Source organism: Typopeltis vanoorti, chromosome 12 (genome assembly GCF_054136105.1).
Source record: "Typopeltis vanoorti isolate ZY-2024b chromosome 12, IOZ_Tvanoo_1.0, whole genome shotgun sequence".
NCBI classification, from domain to species: domain Eukaryota; kingdom Metazoa; phylum Arthropoda; class Arachnida; order Uropygi; family Thelyphonidae; genus Typopeltis; species Typopeltis vanoorti.
Genome location: NC_143560.1, coordinates 46,613,748 through 46,638,561, shown reverse-complemented (window position 1 = coordinate 46,638,561; position 24,814 = coordinate 46,613,748). Strand labels below are relative to the sequence as shown.

At 37.1% G+C, this 24,814-nt stretch overlaps 1 protein-coding gene across 1 annotated transcript in view; it reads left to right on the top strand.

Annotated features, from left to right (window-relative positions):
* Spt-I (serine palmitoyltransferase subunit I) overlaps nt 1-24,814 on the top strand; it is a 173,383-nt gene that overhangs the window by 98,210 nt on the left and 50,359 nt on the right. The window contains exons 10-11 of the mRNA XM_090402250.1: nt 15,719-15,826; nt 23,221-23,316. Coding sequence (XP_090258376.1) covers nt 15,719-15,826; nt 23,221-23,316 — 204 coding nt within the window. The remainder of the gene's footprint in view (nt 1-15,718; nt 15,827-23,220; nt 23,317-24,814) is intronic.

The window sequence follows — 24,814 nt, the reverse complement described above, 5'->3', positions numbered from 1 at the left end:
GATAAGGAAGTCATTTTGCCTCTTTAGAAGGCTTTAATACAACTTCATTTGGACTTCTGTATATAGATCTAGTATCGTGGTTTTTGAGGCAATGCAGATACAGTGGAGAGAGTGCAAAGGCAAGTATTAAAGATATTGGGACTGTGGAATGTAGATTATGAGGACAGATTGGGAACTTGTGGCTTACATACAGTAGCAAACAGGAAATGGAGCAGTGATATGATTGAGGCTTATAAAGTTCTGAATGGGTTATACAGGATACTAGTAGATGGAATTTTTCATTTTATGGGGAGGAGGTGAGGACGAGAGGGCAACAGTGGAAGTCGCGGTCCCTCTTAATAAATGAATAATAATATTCAAGTTATACTGGGAAACTTTCTATGTTAATTCAATTATAATTTGGAATTTGCAGTCCTTAAAATTGTGGCTATTCTAATTATTGTTACATTTGGACTATTTGCAAAACAGGGGCAGAACATATTGAAAATTCTACATTGCAATAATTCCATTCTGGTTGGATAAAATTTGCAATTTAAGAATTGCTTATTTCTTTGTGTATTCAATTTTGACTTCATTGAAGCATTTTTATTAGCAAAATTTGATGAAACAGTTCAAATGTTTATTAAATATTTGGCGCTGTCTGATGGACTTAAATGAATTGTGGGATTTTTAATAATAGAAATTAAAACATGTCAAGCTATTTTTGGTGTTATCAGGTGATCCAGTTATTGTGGGAAAACCTAGTCAAAACAAAATTCTGTGTCTACTTTGCATAAGTCAAAAATTAGTCAACATGTCATAAATGTGCTATACAGGATGAAAAGTTAGGGCTCTGTGTTTGAGGGTGCTGATGACTTCTAGTTTTTGTGTTGGATGGTGGTATGAATTTTTATGTATGTATTGGCCTGAATGTGTAACAGACAGATTGTAATATATAGAGCATTATGTTCCAGTTTCAGAATTGATACGTTGAAAACAACAACTTGTTTTCTAATTCTGGTTAGGTACAATACCATTTTAGATGAGCTCTGTTCACACATTCCTGAATGCTACAGTATACTTTTTCATATGATTCTACCACTAATGTAATCTGTTCACTTCCTTAATTTTTTCTTAGACCTCTCATATCCATAGTCTCCAGTCTTCATTTTATCATTATGATATTTTTAATTGTGAAGTGTTCTTCATATGATTGGCTTTCATGCTATTTTGCAATTGGTAGAATTGAGTTAAAATACATTGAAATATTATTATTATTATTATTATTATTATTACCCCAAGTCCTCATGGAGTCAAAGACTCATCTGGGAGGTCCTTTTATCACACACACACACATCTCATCATACAGTGTCTTAAACACACTCAAACTCCTTGCAGACACCACACTCTCAAGCAAGGCATTCCAATCATTCACAACTCTGCACGAAAAAACCTGCCTCTCACTCCCCTACTCACACCCTCTTTATACAGTTTCCAGGGATGACCTGTGGTTCTCCCCTGATCTACCACTATTCTCTGTAGAACTTCTCCACCATTGATCCTATAACAACCCCTTACCAACTTGCAGGTCACTATCATATCTCCCCTCTTCCTCCTGTCCACCAGACTCTGCAAATTACATCTTCTCAATCTTTCCTCATACTTGACATTCCAGAGGTCAGAAACTATCTTAGTCAGTCGCCTTTGAACCCTTTCCAGTATCTCTTCATCCTTCTGAAAACCCTGTGACCAAATTTGGGCACAATAGTCCACGTGTGGCCTAATCAAAGCCTTATACAACGGAACAAGAATCTCCCTACTTCTACATGTCAGTGTCCTCTGCATCATTCCTAGAAGCCTTTGTGTTTTATTATTATTATTATTCCGGGCAACTCCAAGGAGTCGACAGACTCATCGAAGGAGGCCCTAACATCATGTCAAGAACAACTATTCGACATTCACATAGTATCTATTATACCTTGCCTTGAACTCATTCATGGTCGTAGCACCCACAACAGACTCTGGCAGCTTACTCCACTCGTTCACCACTCTCCAAGTAAAAAACCTAGCTCTAACACCCTTGTCAACCACATTCTTGCCCAGCTTCCATGCATGGCCCCTAGTCCTCCCACCACCAGTCCTATTTTCAAAAATATCTTCTGGGTTGATCACTCCTTTTCTGCCTATCGACCAATTTCTACAATCTGCAAATCTTCAACCTATTCTCATAAGGTTCATTCCACAGACCTCCTATCATCTTGATCACTCTTCTCTGGATCCTCTCCACTTCCTCCCCATCACGAAGAAACCATGGTGCCCATAACTGTAGTCCAGTATGGCACAGTAGTCCAGATGGGGTCTTATCAAGGCTCGATACAGAGGAAGAACAACTTGTTTATCTCTGCACGTTAAAGTATTTTTCAGAAGCCAAGTGATTTGATGAGCTGATTTAGCCACTTTTGCAATGTGCCCCCCCTAAACTTCAATTCCCTATCCACCAACACTCCCAAATCCCTGGCCTCATCAGTCTCCTGGGGTACAGTTCCACCAATTTGATATACTGCTGCTATTCTTTTCACCCCAAAGTGCATAACCTTACACTTTGCCACATTAAATTGATATCCATTTTTCCTAGCCCAGTCCTCCAAACTATCCAAATCATCCTGTAAAATTTTGACATCCTGTGCACTCACAATTGCTCTACCCAACTTTGCATCATCAGCAAACAAGTGAACACTTCCTCTCAGATCCTTTCCTATATTCTCTGGTATCTCTCCATCAACCACCCTCCTATCCATCTCACCAACCCTATATCCATCCTCATCTGCTCCAGTTTACTCATTAGGGTTCCATGTGGTATCCTGTCAAAGGCCTTGGCAAGTTCCAGTAGAATCACTGTAAACCCATTACCCTTATCTAGTTCAGCCGTCACTGTGTTATAAAACGTGAGCAAGTTACTGAGGCATGATCTACCCTTCACAAAACCATATTGTCCCCCATACAATATTCCATTTTCATCTATCCAATCCTGTATTCTTTTCTTGACTAATTTCTCTAAGACCTTGACAACGATTCCTGATATGCTAATCTGTCGGTAATTTACAACAGCAGTCTTGGAACTACCTTTATGCAGTGGAACTATTTTCCCCTCTTTCCACCCCCTCAGGACTAACCCAGACCCGAAACTCAAATTAAACAAAATGGTCAAGGGTACTGACAATTCTTTAGCCGCTTCTCGTACGACACGAGCTGGTATACCATCCAATCCCACAGATGTATTGACATTGAGGTTATGCAATAGACCACTCACCTCCACTTCATTCACCACAATTCCCATATAATCTACTGGTTCATTCATTTCTGCAGTGTCCACCTGGATGATATATTCTTGCAAAGTGCTCACTCAGTAACTCAACTATATCAACTGATTCAGCTACCTCCCTACCATCGGCATTCTTTAAAATCATTCTGCCATATACATGTTTTCTTTTACTTGCAAAATATTCAAAAAACTGTTTAGGATTCTCTTTAGCCTGCATGGGCAATGTTCTTTCATAATCCTTTTTTGCTTTTCTTACCACACTCGTTACCCTTCTGGCCTGTGCTTACCGTTCAGGTGCCTGCCGGTCACCTTTCTCCTTAAATTCCCTCCATAGTTGTTTCTTTTTTTGCAGCTCAAGCTTAATGGTGTTATTCATCCATTTAACCCCTACTTGATTTATTATTCGGACTCTAGGTATACAGTCAGCCATTGCTTCATGCAAACACTTCTTATCTTCCTCCCATGCACTATCAACTTCTAGTCCATGCAGTTGTACATGCCATGGCACTGAACCAATCAAACTCCTAAGCTTGTCATACTTTTCAGCCCGATAATTCCACATGTACCCTGTCTTAATTGTAAATTCCACACCTTTAGCAACCTCCCAAGTCAAGACCCTATGATCACTCTCACCAATTGGTGGCAGTGTGGTCATATTTGTTACAGCCAAATCCTCAGATGTAATTACTAGGTCAAGCACTCTCTTATCCCTTGTATTTTCCGTTACCTGCTGTCGCAGATAGTTATCCCTTAATAATCGCATAAAATCCAACTCCTTCCTCCCATGTGTCCTCTCCTCACTCCAATCAATGCGACCATAGTTGAAATCTCCCATAATGATTACTCTCCTTCCACTCATTTCTTCTATTTGCTTGTGCAAACTGTCTCCACCATGTTTTCCATCACCTGGTCAATAGCAGCACCCAATTGTATATTTTGTTCTGCTATCCACAATCTCACACCAAATGGTCTGAAATGTGCTCTTTTCTCTATCCTGCAATTCAACTTCTATTCTCCTTGGCTGCAGCTCATCAGCTATCATCAACAATACTCCTCCCCCCATTTTATTCTCCCTGTCATTCCTAAACACACTATACCCATCACATTCATTCCCACTAGCTATATCATCTACAGTCAGCCATGATTCACTAATGCTAATAACCTGTGGTCTGGAAGTGCCAACCATGGTCAAAAACTCTTCCTTCTTGTTCCTAATACTCCTAGCATTAGTGTACATGAATTTAAGACCCCCATTAACCCCAACCCTATCTTGATGATTTATATTAACTATCCCATTCTGATTTGTTGTCCTTATTCCCTCGGGCATATTATACTCATTCATATATTCAACTGCCTTCCTAAGGACTGTATATCTACCCTCCCCGTTAATAAATCTAGTTTTCCTGATTTTGCACATCCACTACATTCAGCAACACTTTTTCAAGTCTCCTTACACCGTATCCATTTAAATGCAAGCCATCCATCTTATATAGATCTTTTTGCCCATCGAACTCGCTCCACACGTCCACTAATTGCACACCACTTGTCATACATAACCCACGCCTAAAGTCATTTGCAGTTAAGGCCCTCCTTTTAAACATTTGACTGTCATACCGTGGGAAAAGACTAATCATTCTAACTCTCTCACTCTTTTCTTTTGCTACCTCAAACAATTCATTCAGGTCCTTTATCATTTCCATTTTATCTCCTTTCAAATCATTCATACCTGCCACAAGAATCAATTCTTTCACCCTTTCCTTTTGTTCTCTAATAGACTCAGTTACATCTTTTATGGTCGCACCAGGTTGGTACGATTTTGTCAAATCCTCTACTAACACACCTCGTACTAACGAGTCTCCATACAGCACTCTATCCTTCATTTTGTTTATGTTCACACTCATACACTTATTTTTCCTATCATACTTTTTATTATTGGCTGGTTCACTCAGTCGTTCACTCTTTTGTTCATACGCGCTAGTTGCCATTTTGCCCTTTGTATCGCTCCACTCAACAACGCGATCTCATTCATTGCATCTATCCCATCTTTTTTATTCTCTGTAAAACCATTAATATGCTCTGAATTAATACTATCATTCACACTTTCTACATTCACGCCCTCACAGTTCTCTGGTACAACCTCGCCATTTCTTGTCATATCACTATTTTCATCATTCTGAAGTTTGACAAAAATATCACACTCATGACCCGAATCACACCCGTGTTGTCTTCACAGTTTTGGCGATGTGTCCCCTAAATTTTAGATCCTTATCCACTGTCACCCCCAGATCCCTTATTTCCTCTACCTCCAACAATATATTCTCACCAAGCATAAATTCTGCATCCCATCTTTGTTTTCCAAATTTTAAAACCTTATATTTTGCAACATTGAACTCACATCCCCATTTCCGTGCCCAATCACTCAATTTATTCAAGTCCTCTTGTAAGGCCACAACATCTTCACTACTCTTTATGGTTCTTTCCAACTTTGCATCATCTGCAAACAACTGAATATCTCCATCCAAATCTTCGCCAATATCATTAATATACAAGTTAAACAGTAATGGCCCTACTCCTCACCACCTCTGTATACATAGAATATGAATTATAAAAGCAGTGTTACGAAAAGAAAAAAAAAAAAGCAAGGAAAGTTTTATTGACTAACAGCTAATTCCTGAATTCATATTAATTGCTGGCTGTTTTTGAGGGAAGCATTATGTATATGTTGAACAACACTGGTCACCTTAAATGTGTTATATTCCCCCTCTTCCCATATTCTGACACCTATCTGTCATCCACCCACTTATCCAGTAGTTTGTATTCCAATCATATGTTTACCAGTTTATGCAATAGCTGTTAGATGTTTTATAGAAACGTTTAAAAAATGGTTTAACACCTGTAAAGAAAATTATTATTTACAACTACTATATATTTTGCTCATTGCACATACAGGAAGTCTTCCTTCACTGGTAGGTATTATCCACCCAGCTTCACATCATCCTTCACACAAGACAGGTATTATCAGAAGTCTTGTACACAGAGCATGTACAATTTGTTCTTTGGATGCCCTTCTCTCAGAAGAATTAAATAAAATATGAATCACTTTGTTTCCTGAAAACAATTGTAATTATCATCCTTTATCCAGACTACAATCTAATATGAAGAGGATTTCCATATCCTGTGTAAAGGATATGGATTTTGAACAAATAGTAAGGCTTCTCTGCAAATACAATCTGTACACTACTTTCAAACCAGCACGAAACTTGTATTCTTTCTTACCATGAACTAAAGATAAATTGTCTTCACTATCCTGGTCTGATATCTATCAATTACCCTGTTCGTGTTGACTGCTATTTTGGAGAGACATGTTATTCTGCTAGGATCAGAACTGAAGAACACCAAGAATACATAAGATTTCTAGAATCAAAGAGTTTGGGCCTTGCTTCTCATGCTATTGAAACTAGCCACTAGAGTTCACTAGAATCAGACAAAGATGTTACACCATAGTAGATTTAAATTCACTTGTCTATTCCTTGAAATATGAAATGCTAAATCATCTTAATCTTAATCGAACAAATTGCATGTCTTTCTTTCAAGTTCTGGTAATAGCCATAAACTGTTTATAATCTTTATTATATATATATATATATATATATATATATATATTATTTATCATTAATTTTTTAATTACAAAATTATTCCTGGCTTAGTTCCTTGGAACTTGAATAGCATTGTCTCCTGTTCACTCAGCTGTGACTGAGACGTGACAGTACGACTCATACTGTTTAGTTCATTAATAACTTGTGACCCATAACTTTTGTTAATATTTTGAATGTTGTAACGAATTCATTTTCTCTCTCCCTGAATGATGCTCATGTTACAGTGAGCAAAATATGTAGGAGCTGTAAATAAATTTTGATTTTCTTTACATGTGTTAAACCATTTTTTAAAAATATATCTTTATGCAATAACCTTTCACTTTCATGTGGTATCCTATCATGTTGTCTCTCAGCATTTCAATGAATTCATCTTTGTTCTTATCGTGACATTTCTCTGCTGCGCACATGAATGTTTTGATAATTTGAATGATAATTTATATAATTAAAGTCTTATCGATGATTATTATTATTACATGGACATTTCCATGAAGTCTGATGGCTTATTGCTGGATGCCCACACTAACCATTATTCACATGATCCCTATACTGCTCCTTAAACTAATTCATTGACAAAGCACTCAGTTTCCTCTGGCAACCCACTCTACTCATATACTCTAAATTAAAGATGCCAAGAAATTATATTCTTGTTTAACCCTTCATTGAAGTATTGTGAAATTATATTCTTATTTAACCCTTCATCCAAGTTGTGAAAATACTTCATGCAAACTTTTTTGCATGAAGTATTTTCACAATTAGGCTACTTGAATATAGAGGCTAGTGACCTCATTAATTTCATAAAGATACTTGCACAAAGTTTGTGTGCTTATACTTGGCTAAAGGATTAATCAAAAATATAATTTCCTGGCATCTAATTTAATTTATAACCATGAAGGGAGTGTGTTCAGGAGGGACAGAGAGAATAAAATGGGGGGAGGAGTGTTATTAATGATAGCTGATGAACTGCAGCCAAGGAGAATAGAAGTTGAACTGCAGGATAAAGAAAAGAGCACATTTAAGACTATTTGGTGTGAGATTGAGACTAGCAGAACAAAATATACAGTTGGATGCTGCTATAGACCAGGTGATGGAATAGATGGTAAAGATAGTATTCATAAGCGAAATGAGTGGAAGGAGGGTAATTATTATAGGGGATTTCAACTATGGTAACATTGATTGGAAGGAGGAGAGGACACATGGGAGGAAGGAATTGGATTTTATGCAGTTATTAAGGGATAACTATCTGAGACAGCATGTAATGGAAAACACTAGGGGTTCGAGAGTGCTTGACCTAGTAATTGCATCTGAGAATTTGACTGTAATGAATATGATCACGTTGCTACCAATTGGTGAGAGGGATCATAAGGTCTTGACCTGGGAGGTGGCTAAATGTGTGGAATTTTCAATTAAGACAGGATACATGTGTAATTACCAGGCTGATAAGTATGACAAGCTTAGGAGATTGCTTGGTTCAGTGCCATGGCATGTAAAACTGCAAGGGCTGGATGTCAGTGCATGGGAGGTGGTTAAGTAGCGTTTGCAGGAGGTAATGACTGACTGTATACCTAGAGCTCGAATAATAAATCAAGTAGGGGTTAAATGGATGAATAACACCATTAAGCTTGAGCTGTAAAAAAGAAACAACTATGGAGGGAATTTAAGGAGAAAGGTGACCTGCAGGTACACGAACGGTATAAAGCACAGGCCAGAAGAGTAACAAGTGTGGTAAGAAAAGCAAAAGCAGATTATGAAAGGGAATTAGCCATGCAAGCTAAAGAGAATCCCAAACAATTTTTTCGATATGCTGCAAGTAAAAGAAAAAACGTATACAGCAGAATGATTTTAAAGAATGCCAATGGTAGGGAGGTAACCGAATCAGTTGATATAGTGGAATTACTGACCGAGCACTTTGCAAGAGTATATCATCCAGGTGGTGGTGATATTGCAGGAATGAAAGAACCAATAGCTTATACGGGAATTGTGGTGAATGAAGTGGAGATGAATAGTCTATTACAAAACCTTAATGTGAGTACATCTGTGAGATTGGATGGTATACCAGCTCGGGTTGTACATGAAGCGGCTAAAGAGTTATCAGTGCCCTTGACCATTTTGTTTAATTTGAGTCTCGGGTCTGGGTTAGTACCGAGGGGGTGGAAAGAGGGGAAAATAGTTCCACTGCATAAAGGAGGTTCCAAGACTGCTATTGCAAATTACCGACCAATCAGCATATCAGGAGTAATTGTCAAGATCTTGGAGAAAGTAGTCAAGAGAAAAATACAGGAATGGATAGATGAAAATGGGATACATTGTATGGGGGGGGGACAGCATGGTTTTGTGAATGGTAGATCATGCCTCAGTAACTTGCTCACGTTTTATAACACAGTGACGGCTGAACTGGATAAGGGTAATGGGTTTACATTGATACTGCTGGACCTGGCTAAGGCCTTCGACAGGATACCACATGGAATTCTAATCAGTAAACTGCAGCATATGGGGATGGATATAGAGTTGGTGAGATGGATAGGAGGGTGGTTGATGGAGAGATATCAGAGAATAGTTTAATCAAGAGTAGAGTCCAAAAGAAGGCCTGTTACTAGTGGTGTGCAGCAGGGTTCTGTTCTTGGACCACTACTATTTAATTTGTTCATTAACAATATAGGAAAGGATCTGAGAGGTTCATTTGTTTGCTGATGATGCAAAGTTGGGTAGAGCAATAGAGAATGCACATGATGTCAAAATTTTGCAGGATGATTTGGATAGATTGGGGGGACTGGGCTAAGGAGAATGGATGTCAATTTAATGTGGCAAAATGTAATGTTATGGATTTGGGGGTGAAAAGATTAGCAGCAGTATACCACATTGGTGGAACTGTACTCCAGGAGATTGACGAGGCCAGCGATTTGGGAGTGTTGGTAGATCGGGAGTTGAAGTTTAGGGAGCATATTGCAAAAGCTAAATCAGCTCATCAAATCACTTGGTTACTGAAGAATACTTTGATGAGCAGAGACAAGCAAGTTATTGTTCCTTTGTATCGAGCCTTGATAAGATCTCATCTTGACTACTGTGCCCAGATTTGGGCACCAGGGTTTCTTCTTGATGAGGAGGAGGTGGAGAGGATCCAGAGGTGAGTGACCAAGATGATAGCAGGTCTGTGAAATGAACCTTATGAGAACAGGTTGAAGATTTGTGGGTTGCAGAAATTGGTTGATAGGCAGAAAAGGGGTGATATGATTGAGACATTCAAATTACTGAAGGGTTTCAATAAGATTAATTCAGAGGATATTTTTGAGAACAGGACTGTTTATGGGAGGACTAGGGGCCATCCATGGAAACTGGGCAAGAGTGTGGTTAGCAGGGGTGTTATAGCTAGGTTTTTTTGCTTGGAGAGCAGTAAATGAGTGGAATAAGCTGCCAGAGTCTGTTGTGGTTGCCATGACTGTGAATGAGTTCAAGGCAAGGTATGATAGATACTGTGTGAATGTTGAATAGTTGTTCTTGACATGATGTTAGGGCCTCCCTCGATAAGTCTAAGGACTCCTTGGAGTTGCCTGCAATAATAATAATCATGTGAAAAAACTTTCAAGAATTCATACTGTACAAGCAAAAAATTCTTATCTTTGCACCCTTGCTAACCACACTGTTACATAACTTCCATTAATGACTCCCTTTTTCTCCCACTTCCTATCATTGTACTGAAAATTTTCTTTTGCATCTATCCTACACCTTCTTAATAATTATGTCTGTTTATATCCTCTGTTTTCCACCTTACAATTGAATTTTATAACCCACTAGCCTTCACTCACTCGCTACCTCTGGATCCTTCACCACTTCCTCATGCCACAGAATCCAGGTTATCAAATTGGTACACAGGTCCAAATGTGATTATCTAAAACTTATAAAGAAAGATGATAACTTCCTTATTCTTGTTTGTTAGTGTTTTGTAACATCCCATCCCAGTCTTTGAGCTATTTTGACAAACTTTTGCAATGTGAACTCTGAATTTTATATCTCTGCAACACACACACATCTCTAGTCTCATCAGTTTCTTGCAGTTTCATCTTTTCAGTACACATCTTATATGTAATACACACCTCATACTTTGCTCCATTGAACTGGCAACCATTATCGTTTTGACAAACTGCCAGTCTATTTAAATCATTCACCAGGATCTGTTCATCACCTTTGTGAACTATTACCTTGATGATGCAAAACTGGTAACAGTTTTGCATCATCAGACATTAGATGGTGGTAAATCATGACAGTGAATCAAAGAGATAGCAAGTGAGTGATCACTAGTAATCTATACTTAGGTTGTGGCTAATTTGTACATTAATGATACTGGCCAAATTAGCCACAGCCTAAGTATACATTACTAGTGATCACTCACTTGCTATCTCTTTGATTCATTGTCATGATTTACCACCATCTAATATCTGTCCATCAGTCAGACTCCTGTTCATGTTACTAGCTTCATAACTATCCTTATTTTCTCCAAGTTACAAGATAGTTCTGTGTGGTATCCTGTCATATGCATTTGCAAAACCTAGACGTATACCATGATATTACCATTTTCCCTTATCAAACTCAACTGTCATGGTATTGTACAATGGGAGTAAATTATTAAAAGTAGACCGCATGTCACAAACCCGTTCTATTCTCATAGTGTATCATATTCTTCTCCACCCAGTTCTGATTTCTGTCCCTGACCAATTTTTCAGTTTGCCACTGCTGTGATATTGATTTGCCTATAATTTGCTACCTTTGTCTTGGAACCTCTTTCATATAATGGAACTATCTTTCCACACCCCTTGAGCTCCACATTGCTAAGGTTTAAATTCAGCAGTTAGGTTAGGAACTGTGCCATTTTTCTTACACTTTCCCATAAAACATGGGCTGATATTCCATCCATTACCATGGCTGTGAGTTTAATATCCTAAACACCTCCTTTTCACTCATCTATGCATGCATATGTCCTGGCCACATCAGTCACTGCATTGGCTTCACCTGGATGATATACTAGAGCAAATCATTCAGTATTTATTTATTTATTTGTATGGAGTTTCCTCCCTTTTCTCCCCCATCCCTATTGGGGCGAGTTGAGCCCCTCGTGGGGGGGGGGGGGTTAAGTATTTATGTCGCTGTAGATCCGTGTGTTCACGGGGCCGGTTTGCCTGCTTGCGGGATGAAAAACGCCAGATATACTGGCGGAAAAACCCTACTGCCCACGCTCAAGATCGGCTAACTTGGCTATGGCTGAGGAAGATCCTCATTCTCACGTCTTCGACGGGAATCGAACCTGGGACACTCCCAGGTTGCGGTCATATGGTTGCGAAGCTCACAGCCACTAGGCTAACCGCGCAGACAATCATTCAGTAATTCAGCTACTTCTATTTTTCACCAGCCTGCTGTATTATCTCACCTACCTATTTGTATTCATTAGTGATTCTTCCATAATCATTTTTCATTTTCCTTACTTCAGTGAAAAAACTCTTTGGGATTTCCGTTGGCCTGCCTAGCTAGTTTCTTCTCATAATCTGATTTTGCCTTCCTTAATATTCTTGATTACCATCTTGCCTATTCCCATGAACCTGTTGATCACCTTGTATTAACTCCACAACATTTTACTTTGTTATGAATCCTTCTTGATGATGTTACCCACATATACCTGATATATCTTGATGCTCTGGGTATGTAGTGTGATACTGCTTCCCTCAAACACTCATCAACCGTTTCCTAGGCACTGCTAAAATCTGTACTGTTTTTCTTTATGCCATTGTCAAGCTGTCTTTTGTGCTAGTCATAATCTCTTCTTTGTAGTTCCATACATACCCTTTCTAAACTTAAAATTGCACATGCTTGGCCACCTCCCAGACCAAAACTATACGATTCCATCTGCATTTTGAGACAAAGTGATGGTTACCTTGGTTATGGACAAATCCTCTGATGTTGTCACCATATCTAGGTACTCTTGAACCCCATTTCCCTTTCATTATGTGCTGTTTTAGGTAAATTATCTCTCATTCACTTAAATTCCACTTCCTTCCCATCCCATGTTTTTTTCTGCTTCAATTTTATGTTCCCATAGTTAAACTTCCCCAGAATGATTACACATTCTGTGCTCATTTTGCTAACTTGCCTAGCATATTCTAAACATTTTCCTTCTTTTCACCCTGTATCCTAAAGTAGGAACCAGCTATATATTTTATCCTATTGGCTTTTATCTTACATCAGGAAGTAAGGAAAGTAGGAAGATAGTTGCAGATGTACTATCTTCCTGCCAAACTTCTTTTACTGGTTGCATTTCTTCTGATATCATCAGCAGGAAAATTGCAATACCTGTCCTCATCCTCTTCTCTCTCCCTCTCCTCATGCTTTTTGCATTAGTCTGTGTCAACTGCATTATACCTTAGCATACTTTGATTTTCCTCTTCTCACACTCACTTAAGGAGTTGACGTATATTTTATGGCTGTAGGAGCCGTGAGGGGTAATCTACCCCCATGGTGGACTTTGATTTTGCGAATTGTTGTTTTGCTGTCTAACAACCTCCTTGTTTGCAATGGTGCAGAGTGCTCATTGATGAATTCATGAGGTACTCATTAGTTGATTAATGAGAATACAAAGTGTCATTGCAAAGTGTAGTTCGTTTCGCAGTTAAACAGTGTAGGGACTGTATATAAGCTTTACTAGGACACTACTGTGGTTAAGCATAAGAAGTGGAGTAAAGCTGCTGCGAATAAAGTAGGTTTGTGTTTGCTGGCACTGCCTGCAGAATTAGCGATAGAACTTAGCCCTGCAAATTCTAATCCTCTATCTTGTGCGAGGAACAAACTGCTGAGTTCAATTCCACTTCCATTGTGCAGGGAAGTAGAATTATACTGTGACGCCCAATCCCAAGATAGTAAGGGGTATATTGCCTTCCTCAGTTCCAGCCAGGACTAGTCAGCAGCCTGGTGAGGTGGCCTGATTGATATCTTCCAACGAAGATCTTATACCCGCAGGGACAGGGTTCTATCTGCTATTTCCATATTCCCTGAAAAATGATAGTAAGAAAGGGAATAGTTGCCTAAATAGGCATGTATGGAGCATATCTGGTGTGAAATATTTGAAATGGAGAGTGGGTTTATAACCAGAAGTTGAAAGAACTAGAAATGTTCTATAAATGTTAAATAGAGGTGTCAGAGATTTGTAAGAAAAAGTAATGTTCTATAAATGTTAAACAGAGGTGTCAGAGATTTGTGAGAAAAAGAAATGTTCTATAAATGTTAAACAGAGGTGTCAGAGATTTGTGAGAAAAAGAAATGTTCTATAAATGTTAAAGAAAGGTGTCTGAGAATTGGTTAGAGCGCATATAGTTAACAAATTCTGTATCCCAAGAAGGGTGGGAGATATACATTGAGCATTTCCGTGTCCTTAGAAATGTAGATAAAGTTATAAATTGAAACAGAGTATTGTTTAGAGTGCATATAGTTAACAAACTCTGTGTCCCAAGAAGGGTGGAAGATAAAAATTGAGCATTTCTGTGTCCTAGGTAGTGCAAAAAGGTTATAAAATGAAAGGGTGGCCAGAAATAACTGGTTGAATTGCTCTCACCATGATATGACTCTAAAAGGACGTAAATATTAAAGACGGTTGCAGCAACAACTGCACCTTGTTTTGCGATATATCTCAAGCTAAATGGGGAAATATGAGTGGAGCTAGGACGGTTTGGCCCCACTGGTCACCATACTCATTTGGTTATGTTCTTGGAACTGAGTATAATTTTTGCACATTAGTGCACATCTATAAAAGGGATGATATATTGAATGATCAAATTGATTAGTAGTATATCAATATTATACTTGTGGGCGATATCGTGTTCAAGGTAAGGCTCGTTCAGGGCACCCAACCTTGAGCGACTCTTACTGATGGAGAATATCCGTTCTCTTACACCTGCATGGGGTGGAGGCAGGCCAGGGTTATGATAATGGCCAAGACCAAACCATGCAATTCGGCGACTTAGTTTCGCATTGGTGGCGGGCGACTGATATCTACCTTGCCAATCGCATTGGTTGTGGGGGTATAAGCTGAGATATAGGGATAAAAATCGCGCTAGATATGTAGTATGTGGGATAGGGAGTGGAGGCGTTAATCGTACGTCACTGTATGATCATTCGACCGTCTTGATTGAGACAGCCGCTTTCGAGGAGTCGAGAGCGGTAGGTGGCTCCCGAAAGGGAGAGCCGTAGGCATGTAATCATGCCACCGCACCTACGCGGGCCGTAGGGAACTCAGAGTACAGGTGCCTGCATACATATTATTTGCACTTTGTATCTTCCTTTTCACCCTTTATCCTGAAATAGCACATGCTGTATTTCCTCCCCAGTAGTCTTAGTTTCTCTGAGTACTAATGAAGCTTATTTTTGCATTAACATATGTGATTAATATCTATGTGACACATTTAGCTATGGCATGCAGGAAATTATAATTTAGCATTTAACTGATTTTATTTAGAAGAAAATTGTTTTCAAGCCTCTGTTTCTAAATCCAAAGCCAGTGGTATTTCATGTCAAGTTATCCTGGTAATTATTTTATTGCACAGTCAAAAGCTTTTTTTTTTATCCATATAATTAAATCTAATGAAATGTTGTGATCTATATCTTTGAATATTACTTTGAATATTATTTTGAAATATATTCAAAGTAATTACATTTACTTTGAATATATTTACTAGATTCTCTTTTCTGGAGAGCAAACCTTTATAAATAATTTCTTTTATCTCTGCAGATTGAACTAAAAACTCAATACAAGGTACGGTTGTTTATTGATGAATCATATTCAATTGGTGTTCTAGGAGAAACTGGAAAAGGTGTAACAGAACATTTTGGGATTCCTGTATGAAAATTATTTATTTTTACTCTCCAATTTATATATATATATGCATATTCTGCTAAGTTAATAAATGAATTTGCAGACATCACTTCTATTTTTATGCCTATGCAGTTTTGAAATAGCACACCCTTATGAGTAATAATAAGCAAATCTTATTATTTGCATAAAAATAAAAGTAATATATGCTCATACATGGCAGAAAAAGGAAAAAGCATGACCTAAATATTACTCATTGCAATCTTATGATTGCTTGATCTTCAGGTAATCAAAAAGATTGCAGTGAGTTAATATTACTCACTGAATATTGTTCCCAGTAGATAGGACCAGTGTCTGCTACAGTACTTGTAAACCTTTGTTACAAATTCCATTTTATTTTATCAATTTATGTTAATTAAAATTAATATAATTTTAAAAATGCACTTCCTCCACCTTGAATTTTTAATAACTGGTCTTAATTTCTACATTTTTTTTTTTAATATGCTTGCTTCAAGAATATAACCCATAAATAACAACTGTCCTGTATTAGGTTTCTAAATTACATTTAATGAACAATGTACAAAATTGTGCATGCAAGCATGCACGTGTGTGTGCACACGCACGCACACACACACAGCACTCCATAATTGACCATCCAGCATTTTAGTTGTTAAAGGTACTCAGATTGGTTCATCAGGGAGCTTCCTAAAATTACAGTTTTCACTTACAGCATCTAGGAAACACCTTTATTAGGTTTCTTGCAACCAGAGTAAGCTGAATACCTGAATATTTCACATATTTCCCAGATTTGTAATATCAAAATCTGGGAAATATGTGAAATATTCAGGTATTCAGCTTACTCTGGTTGGCCTAGTGGGTAACATATCTGCTCTTCAACTAACAGGTTTAAGTACCACTCTGGGCATAGGTATTTGTGATTCCCTTTAAGTGGGAGATAAATTTTTGCCTGGTGTTAGACCAATGCCCTGCTTATTGGAGGCCTGAAGTAGCTTGAAAAACTTCTATGTTTGGTCTCTAGAACAGGATTTCCAAAGTATGTAATAAAATAAATAAATAAAAGTTTTAAAATACTGAAAGAGTTTATAAAATTAAGAGAAATAGAAAAAAAAAAATCCTTAGCCTACCCACAGTGCTAATGTACTATAGGTTTATTAATCTTTTGTGAGTGAGAGTTACATTAAAAATAAATAAATAAAAAAATTCTGGAAGAATACTTTTGAAATGCATCAGTGCTCCTATGGCATGAGGTGATGACATTCTTGCATTACATGAGGTGATGCAAGAATGTCATCACCTCATGGTATCTGTTATTTCAAAAAAAAAACTCTCATTATAGCAACTTGTAAACACCAAAGGAATATTTTTTATTTTAATCTCACCCATTAAAGCTAGTAAACTTATCACATATTTAATACCCTTGGGTTTGGCTTAAGAGTAATAATTCAGTTCCTCTACTGTATAGACCAAACGTCATTTGTTTTTTTAAAACACTTCAGCCCTTCAGTAAGCAGTGTAGTGGTTTCACTCTAGGAGACAAAAATTCTACCTCCTAAAAACTGAAAAACATCCATGCAACAGTTTACTTTAGTAAACTGTCACATGGATGTTTTTATAGTCTGTGAATTTGCTATGATGATGATGTTTGGTATAGTGAAACTTGACTTGCATATATTTTTATGCTGACTATATTCAATATTTTATATTCATCTCTAACCTAATAGGTGGGAGATGAATTTCATCACCTTTGTGTGAGACCACCACCCCATTTATTGGAGGCCTAAAGTGGCTTGAAAAATTCCATGTTTGGTCTTTAGAGCAAGATTTCCTGTGTACAATGAATAAAAATACAAAAAATATATAAAATTAATAAAAATAGAAATAGATGATGTTCTGTTTCTTGCACTATATGCAGGAATCATCTCCTGCATATAATGCAAGAAGCCATGACTGATTTTACATGCACTTGATACATATATGCATTATGGTTTATGTTATTGAAACAAAATCTTGAATCCCTTATATAGCATCATTTTTAATGGCAGCATGTTATGCTGAGTGGGAAAACAAGATGACCATCTGTTGCAGATGTATAATGGAACATATGGAAAACGTGCAAGGAGTTCACAAAAGTCAATTAAATATACAAGCAGTGAACTAAACATAAATTCTAAAACTTCTTTGTGGCATATATTATGCATCCATTAGCTACAGACACTAAGGGATTATGACAAAGAGAGTAACATGATTACTACATTATTACTTCATGATGTTCTGGCATATAGTAATTGAAGATATTACTATCAAAATTGCCTTAGGCAATGAGGCTGCATTCTAGTTCAGTAGCAAGGTGCATGAATTCAGCAATTTTGATATTGGAAACATGTCCTGATGAAAATCCATGTCTCCATTGAACACAGTTGGGATTGGATAACAAAGTGTACCTGTTTTGTGCCATAAGAAGAAGCTTTATAGATCCCCCCCCCCTTCTCTTTGGAAGAAAAAAAAAACATGTTTGTTGCAGCTATATTCTAATCTGTGTAGAACATCTCAGCTAGATGGACAACAACCACAGTTCTGTAAGGATGTATGGGTAGGCCTAATCCTGGTACATAGATTCTGTTGTATGGAGCTCATAGATTATATTTATTCTAATCAGAATATAAGACTACCTAAATATCATGTACCAGTCCTTTAGTAATAAATTATGTTTTTTTGTTTAGTGAAATCAGGCTATGAAAATGAGCTTTATTAATGCGATAGGAATCATTTTGAGAAAAAATTGCGATAAGTTTCATAACCTCATTTCACCCTTCTGGAATCCAGTCCTCCATTTATAGATATCAATACTAAATGATGTAGAAGGCAGCTGATAAATTAAGAGCAGTTAATGAATCAGCAGTGGAAACCATACCATATTGAGGCCACATTTTAGTTGAATTACATACTGATAATAATAGTAATAACATCTCAATGGTCTAGGATACAAGATACAAGCATATATGAGTGGGGGATCTGAAAGTGATCACTATTTAGCATGATAAAAATGGATATCATATTGAAAAGAAAAACATGTATAAAATTTTTAAAATGAATCAAACCTAAGCAGCTTTCAGGGCTGCTCTACTTTCATTCTTTATTCATCATCATCATCATCAAATTCCTGCCATGTACCCTCAAGGGGTGTACAGGATATGACAGTACTACATGAAAAAATTACATCATTACTAACTTCCTATCTACAATTTTCCTCCAAATCAGTCTGTTACTTGTCAAGACTCCAACATTATCAGATCTTATATTTCTATCGTCTAAGGCACTTTGTACCGTATCAATCCACCTATATCTTGGTCTTCCTCTGGGTCGTTTTCCTGCCAACCTGACAGAGAACACTTGTTTTGCTAATCTTTCCTCTCCCATTCTATTTAAGTGACCATACCATCTGAGATTAGCTCTGCTAACACATTCCTGGATGCTGACAATGTCAAGTTCTTTCCTAATATCCTCGTTTTTAATATGATATTGCCATTGATGCCATCTGTTCACGCCTCTAATCTTTCTCAGGACTCTCATATCTGCGGTCTCTAGTCTTCGGTCAAGTGTTTTACTTCTGACCCAGCTCTCAGATCCATAAGTTAAAATTGGTTTGAACACAGTCTTGTATACAGCTAATTTAGTGTTCCGACTAATTTCTTTCTTATTCCATATGAATTTATTCAATTGACTTCCCACGATACCAGCTTTGCTGATTCTGTTGTCTATTTCTATATTTAGTTTACCATCTTCAGTAAAAATTGTGCCTAAGTAGCTGAAATGTTTTACTTGTTCCACAGGTTCTCCATTCACAACACAGTTGACATTTTCAATGATTCTGCCTATTTTCATTGTCTTTGTCTTTTTATTGCTGACCTTCATACCATATCTATTACAACAGCTATTCAATTTAGTCAGAGAATCTTGCAGACTTGTAGCGGATTTATTTAGAAGTATAACATCATCCGCATAAAGCAAAGAGCTGACATTAACATCTCCAATTTTGATATCAGGTTTAATACCACATTCCTTCATAATGTGATCCATATAGATAATGAATAACAGAGGGGATAATGTACATCCTTGTCTCACACCAGATTTAACATTAAACCATCTTCCTGTACTTCCTTCAATTCTAACTGCTGACTCACAACTCAAATAAAGACTAAGTATTGCTTGATATAATGCCCCATTGACACCATATAACTGCAGCGTATTGAATAGCTTCTCTCTTGGCACCTTGTCATATGCCTTTTCCAAATCGACAAAACTTAAATACAGATCTTTGTTATATTCCCATGCTTTCTCGACTATTTGTCGTAAAGTGAAGATCTGATCCTGACAGCCTCTATTTGGCCTGAATCCAGCTTGTTCTTCACCAAGCTTTTCTTCCACAATTCTTCTCAACCGTTTCTCAAGTATACTTGCATAGATCTTGCCAGGAACACTCAGTAGGGAAATACCTCTGTAATTCTCACATTCAGTTTTATTTCCCTTTTTATATATGGGTACTATGAGAGCTCTACTCCAATCATCGGGAATTCGTCCCTCTGTCCAGGCTTTCTGAACTATGCAGTGCAGCCACTGTAAGACTCTTATACCACCATACTTCAGCATTTCTGGTCGAATATCATCTACTCCTGCTGCCTTTCCACATTTCAAGCCTTTGATGGCTTTTTCTACTTCAAGTATGGATATGTATTCCTGACTGCATGCGTGGTCAGTGTTTTTTATCACTGTGCTGTCATCACTGCTTGTTTCATTTAGCAGTTTTTCAAAGTAATTACTCCATACTTCAAGGATATCTTTTTCTCCTGTTTTCATTTCACCTTTATCATCTCTAACTCCTTTTACAGCACTCTTTCCTCCATTCCTAAGCTTCTTCAACAACCTCCAGAATATTTTGCCACCTTCTTGATATTTATTTTCTATATTCTTGCCAAAGTCCTCCCATGACTTTTGTTTAGCTAGTTTTACACACTGTTTAGCTTTCTTACATTTGTCTCTGTATTCTGTAAGAGTAAAAGCTGACTTATTTGCCAGGAACTTTTGATATGCTTTCTTCTTTTCCTTCACTGCCTCTTTAACTTCCTGTGTCCACCAGGGAGTTCTGATTTTTTTATCCTTGCACACAACCTCACCACATGCCTCTCTGGCAGAATCAATCAATGTTTCCTTCAGAGTTTGCCACTGAATCTCCAAGGTTTGATTCCTGTTCTCAAACTCTTTCATTTTCTTTTCAATAATATTTCTGTATTTTAGTCTACAGTTTACATCTGAGAGCTGCTCAACTTTTATTCGCTTTAAAACTTTCTTACATGTTATTCTTTTCAATATGAAATTCAATTTTATCCTGCTCAAGACTAAATAGTGATCACTTCCAATTTCAAATCCTCTGTACACTCTGGTGTCCTGCACCAGGGAGAAAACATCACTATCAACAATAACATAGTCAATGAGACTTTTCTTATTCCTAGCCTCTTCTCTCCATGTGAATTTGTGCACATTTTTATGTTGGAACATGGTGTTAGTAATAACCAGTCCATGTCCTGAGCAGAAATCCAACAGATATTTGCCATTATTATTAGCTTTGCTCTTTTCTCCAAATTTTCCCAAAATATTTTTGTATGTCTCACAATCATTTCCTACTCTACTATTTAGATCCCCAACAAGGACCAACTTTTCCTTTTTCATCGTGTCAGTTGCTTTTTCTAAAGCCTCAAAAAATTCCTCCACTTCTACCTTAGTAGAACCTTCTGTGGGACCATAGGCACAAATAAGTCTCATTGTCCAGTTCCCCATTCTCATATTTGCCCATATTACTCTACTTGAGACTGACTGCCATTCAAGAAGATTAGCCTCGTATTTTGTGTTGAATACTATGGCTACTCCTTCTTTTCCTTGATTGTTATTGCCTGAATATAACATTTTGTATTTATTGCTCAGAAAGATCTCACCAGTTTTGGTCTTTTTTGTTTCAGTCACCCCTATTATGTCGATCTGGTACTTATCTAATTCCTCAGCTAGCTCCATTTCTTTGCCATTCAGGCTTCTTACATTGATAGTACCGATCTTTAACTCTGGTGATGTTGAGTTGGGGTTTGTTTTCAGATTTGTTCCAGTAGCTGACTTTTCGCTGTTCGCCCTGGTTCCCTGGCGAAAACAACGGGGGCCTTGTTTAACCGGGCGACGCCCCAGCCGGGATGAAATTTTGTCATGTTGTACCATCATTTTTTATTTTGGTTTAACCAATAAGAATACAATTTGGTCGGCTAAATCCCAAATTGCCAGCCCATCCTCGTTCGTTCAGTATCAAAGTAGATACCCAACAGGGTGCACCACGAGAAGGTGAGGATTGGACATTAGGTCAGAAGCCCTGGTCGGTTCTCCGCATTCCTTTAAAGGCTATGTGGAGGTCTCCTCTCAGTTATACAGCTTTGACCCTTAAGCACCCCCCATTCTTTATTCAAGGAACCAAATTTTTTACTCAATTTTGGAAAACCAAAAATGAAAGAATTTGCAAACAAAAACCAAACCTTGAAGGCTGACAAAATATGAAGAAAATTATGTTTCTTCATGTTTCGTCAGTTTTCAAGGTTTGTTTTCAAATTCTTTCATTTTTGGTTCCAAATTTGAACCCTTGAATAAAGAATGGAAGTAGAATGAAACTGCTTAAGTTTGATTTTTTAAAAATTTTTATACATTTTTTCTTTGTCTTTTTCATGAAGTTAGTTGCAAAGATGGAAAACTAACAATGTACTGCTGCAATCTCTCAACCGGTTTTTGCAAGGCATTAATATATTTTGCTTTGTCATTAACTGGTACTGTATAGAAATGCATGATGAACAGTGTTTGTGACTCCATAACAGAAAATCTTGGTACACAGTAACATTTACAGCAATCCAACTATTAACATACATGCTTTTATTATTATTATTATTATTACGTAACACCTCCAAGGAGTCCAAAGACTCATCGAGGGAGGGCACCTATTCTACGACTCTCTATCTCCACCACTCAGCGAATCATCTACACCAATGCCATCTACTATCCACCACCACCACCACTGGTATTTTCACAGACAATCACAAACATCCATGTCCACGGCAGGATTCATACCCACAGCCTTTTGGCTGGGGAGCAGATACGCTAATCGCTCGGCCAACCAGGCCAGCAATTTAAATTATTTATGTTTTGTTTTATTGTAAAATTTTGATTTGAACCAGAATTGTGTAAAAAAATCCATTACTACATAGGTTTTATTTTATTTATTTTTTTTAAATTTTTTTTTTTTTCGTATGATATACAAGAAAATAAATAAATTCCCTATGAATTTCAATCCTTTGAATTATTTTATTTTTTTTAAATAGATATCTGAAGTGGATTTGATAACTTGTTCTTTAGAAAATGCCATCCCGGCTTATGGAGGATTTGTTTGTGGTACTTCCTTTATTGTAGACCACCAGGTAATATTATAATTGCAGAAAATATTTTATTTAATATATTATTTAAACCAAAAATATGCCAAGAAATTATATTATTAAATTAATTAATTAAATGTAATTAAATAATATATTATTTAAATCAGACATGCCAAGAAATTATATTTTTGTTTAATCCAGAATATCTTTTATTTTATATATTAAATACATAGCTGCTAAGTTGTACAGGTTGCCCTTGTTTCTACCAATGGAAACATTCCTAGAAAAATGAATCTCTTTTGAGGGATGAAAGGGCAGAGTGCTTCATAGTACAGCCCATTGTCCCAGTTTTGAATATATAAACATACTTGTAAATTTTTATATAAAAATGCATGGAATATGTATTATAAATGCATAAATTGCAGCTACATGAGAATGAAGTATAATAGAACCCACCATTTAGCCTCTCACTCACCCCACAAATGTACACAGTAAATGACTGTGTGTGTTTGTGGGTGAGTGAGTGAGAAGCTGAATAACAGCATCTGGTAGACTCAGTATTTTGCAGTAAAAAGCACTGTATTTACTTTGTAGGTTGGAAATTTGGGATATTATGGATAATCATATTGTTGACCAATATGAAAAATGTTTTACTGCTTTTGTTGCCTGAAGTGAAGAGATTTCATTTCAGTATAGCTGTCCTCTCAGAAACTGTGTTGGAGGTGGTCAGCTGATAGCATATAAAATTATATGCCTTCTTTTGGAAAAGAATGAGAAGAAAAACAGATTCATGAAGTCGATTTTGCTATTAAAAATGAACTTCTCATTCACAAACACACACAACACCAGCCCAAATCAGTGAACATCTCATAAGCTACCTGAAACTAACCAAGAAACCTTGGAGCTGATGGTCACCCAAAACAATGGTCTCTCTATTCCAGAATGGATACATCTTGTGTAACATCCTAAGACAAATCAATGTGATTCTTTTTGTTGATTTCGTTTTCAGAGTTGTGTAATGTTTCAGAAATTGGAAAGGAAGGTTTGGAAAATCAAACCAAAATGGCATTCTCCTATTAAAGAAGTGTGCTTAAGATAATCTTGTTACTACTAATACGACCTTCCTTGCACGCACATCTCATTTTACAGTATATCTCCTCTACAACTGTAGGTTCTTGCTGTGAATTCTAGTTGCAAGTGATATATCATATCAGATTCTACAACAAAATGAATATCTTCAAAAGGAACACATAGATTTGCTTCTGAATGTATTGGAAGGCTGAAGTGATTTCAAAAAAGTGTGTTTTGTGTCTAGAAGACAGTTTCCGGAATGTTAATCTTAGCCCACTCATGATACCAATAGCAGTATAAGCTTACAGTCTTTTGTTGTTGAGTTTCACATAAAAAAATAAATAAAATGTAAAATAATTTCTTATCTCAAAATTTTTACATCTATAATAATGAGGTGTGAGATGAATTTCCTCACCCACCTGTTGTGAGACCAATGCTCCATTTATTGGAGGCTTGAAGTGGCTTGAAAAGT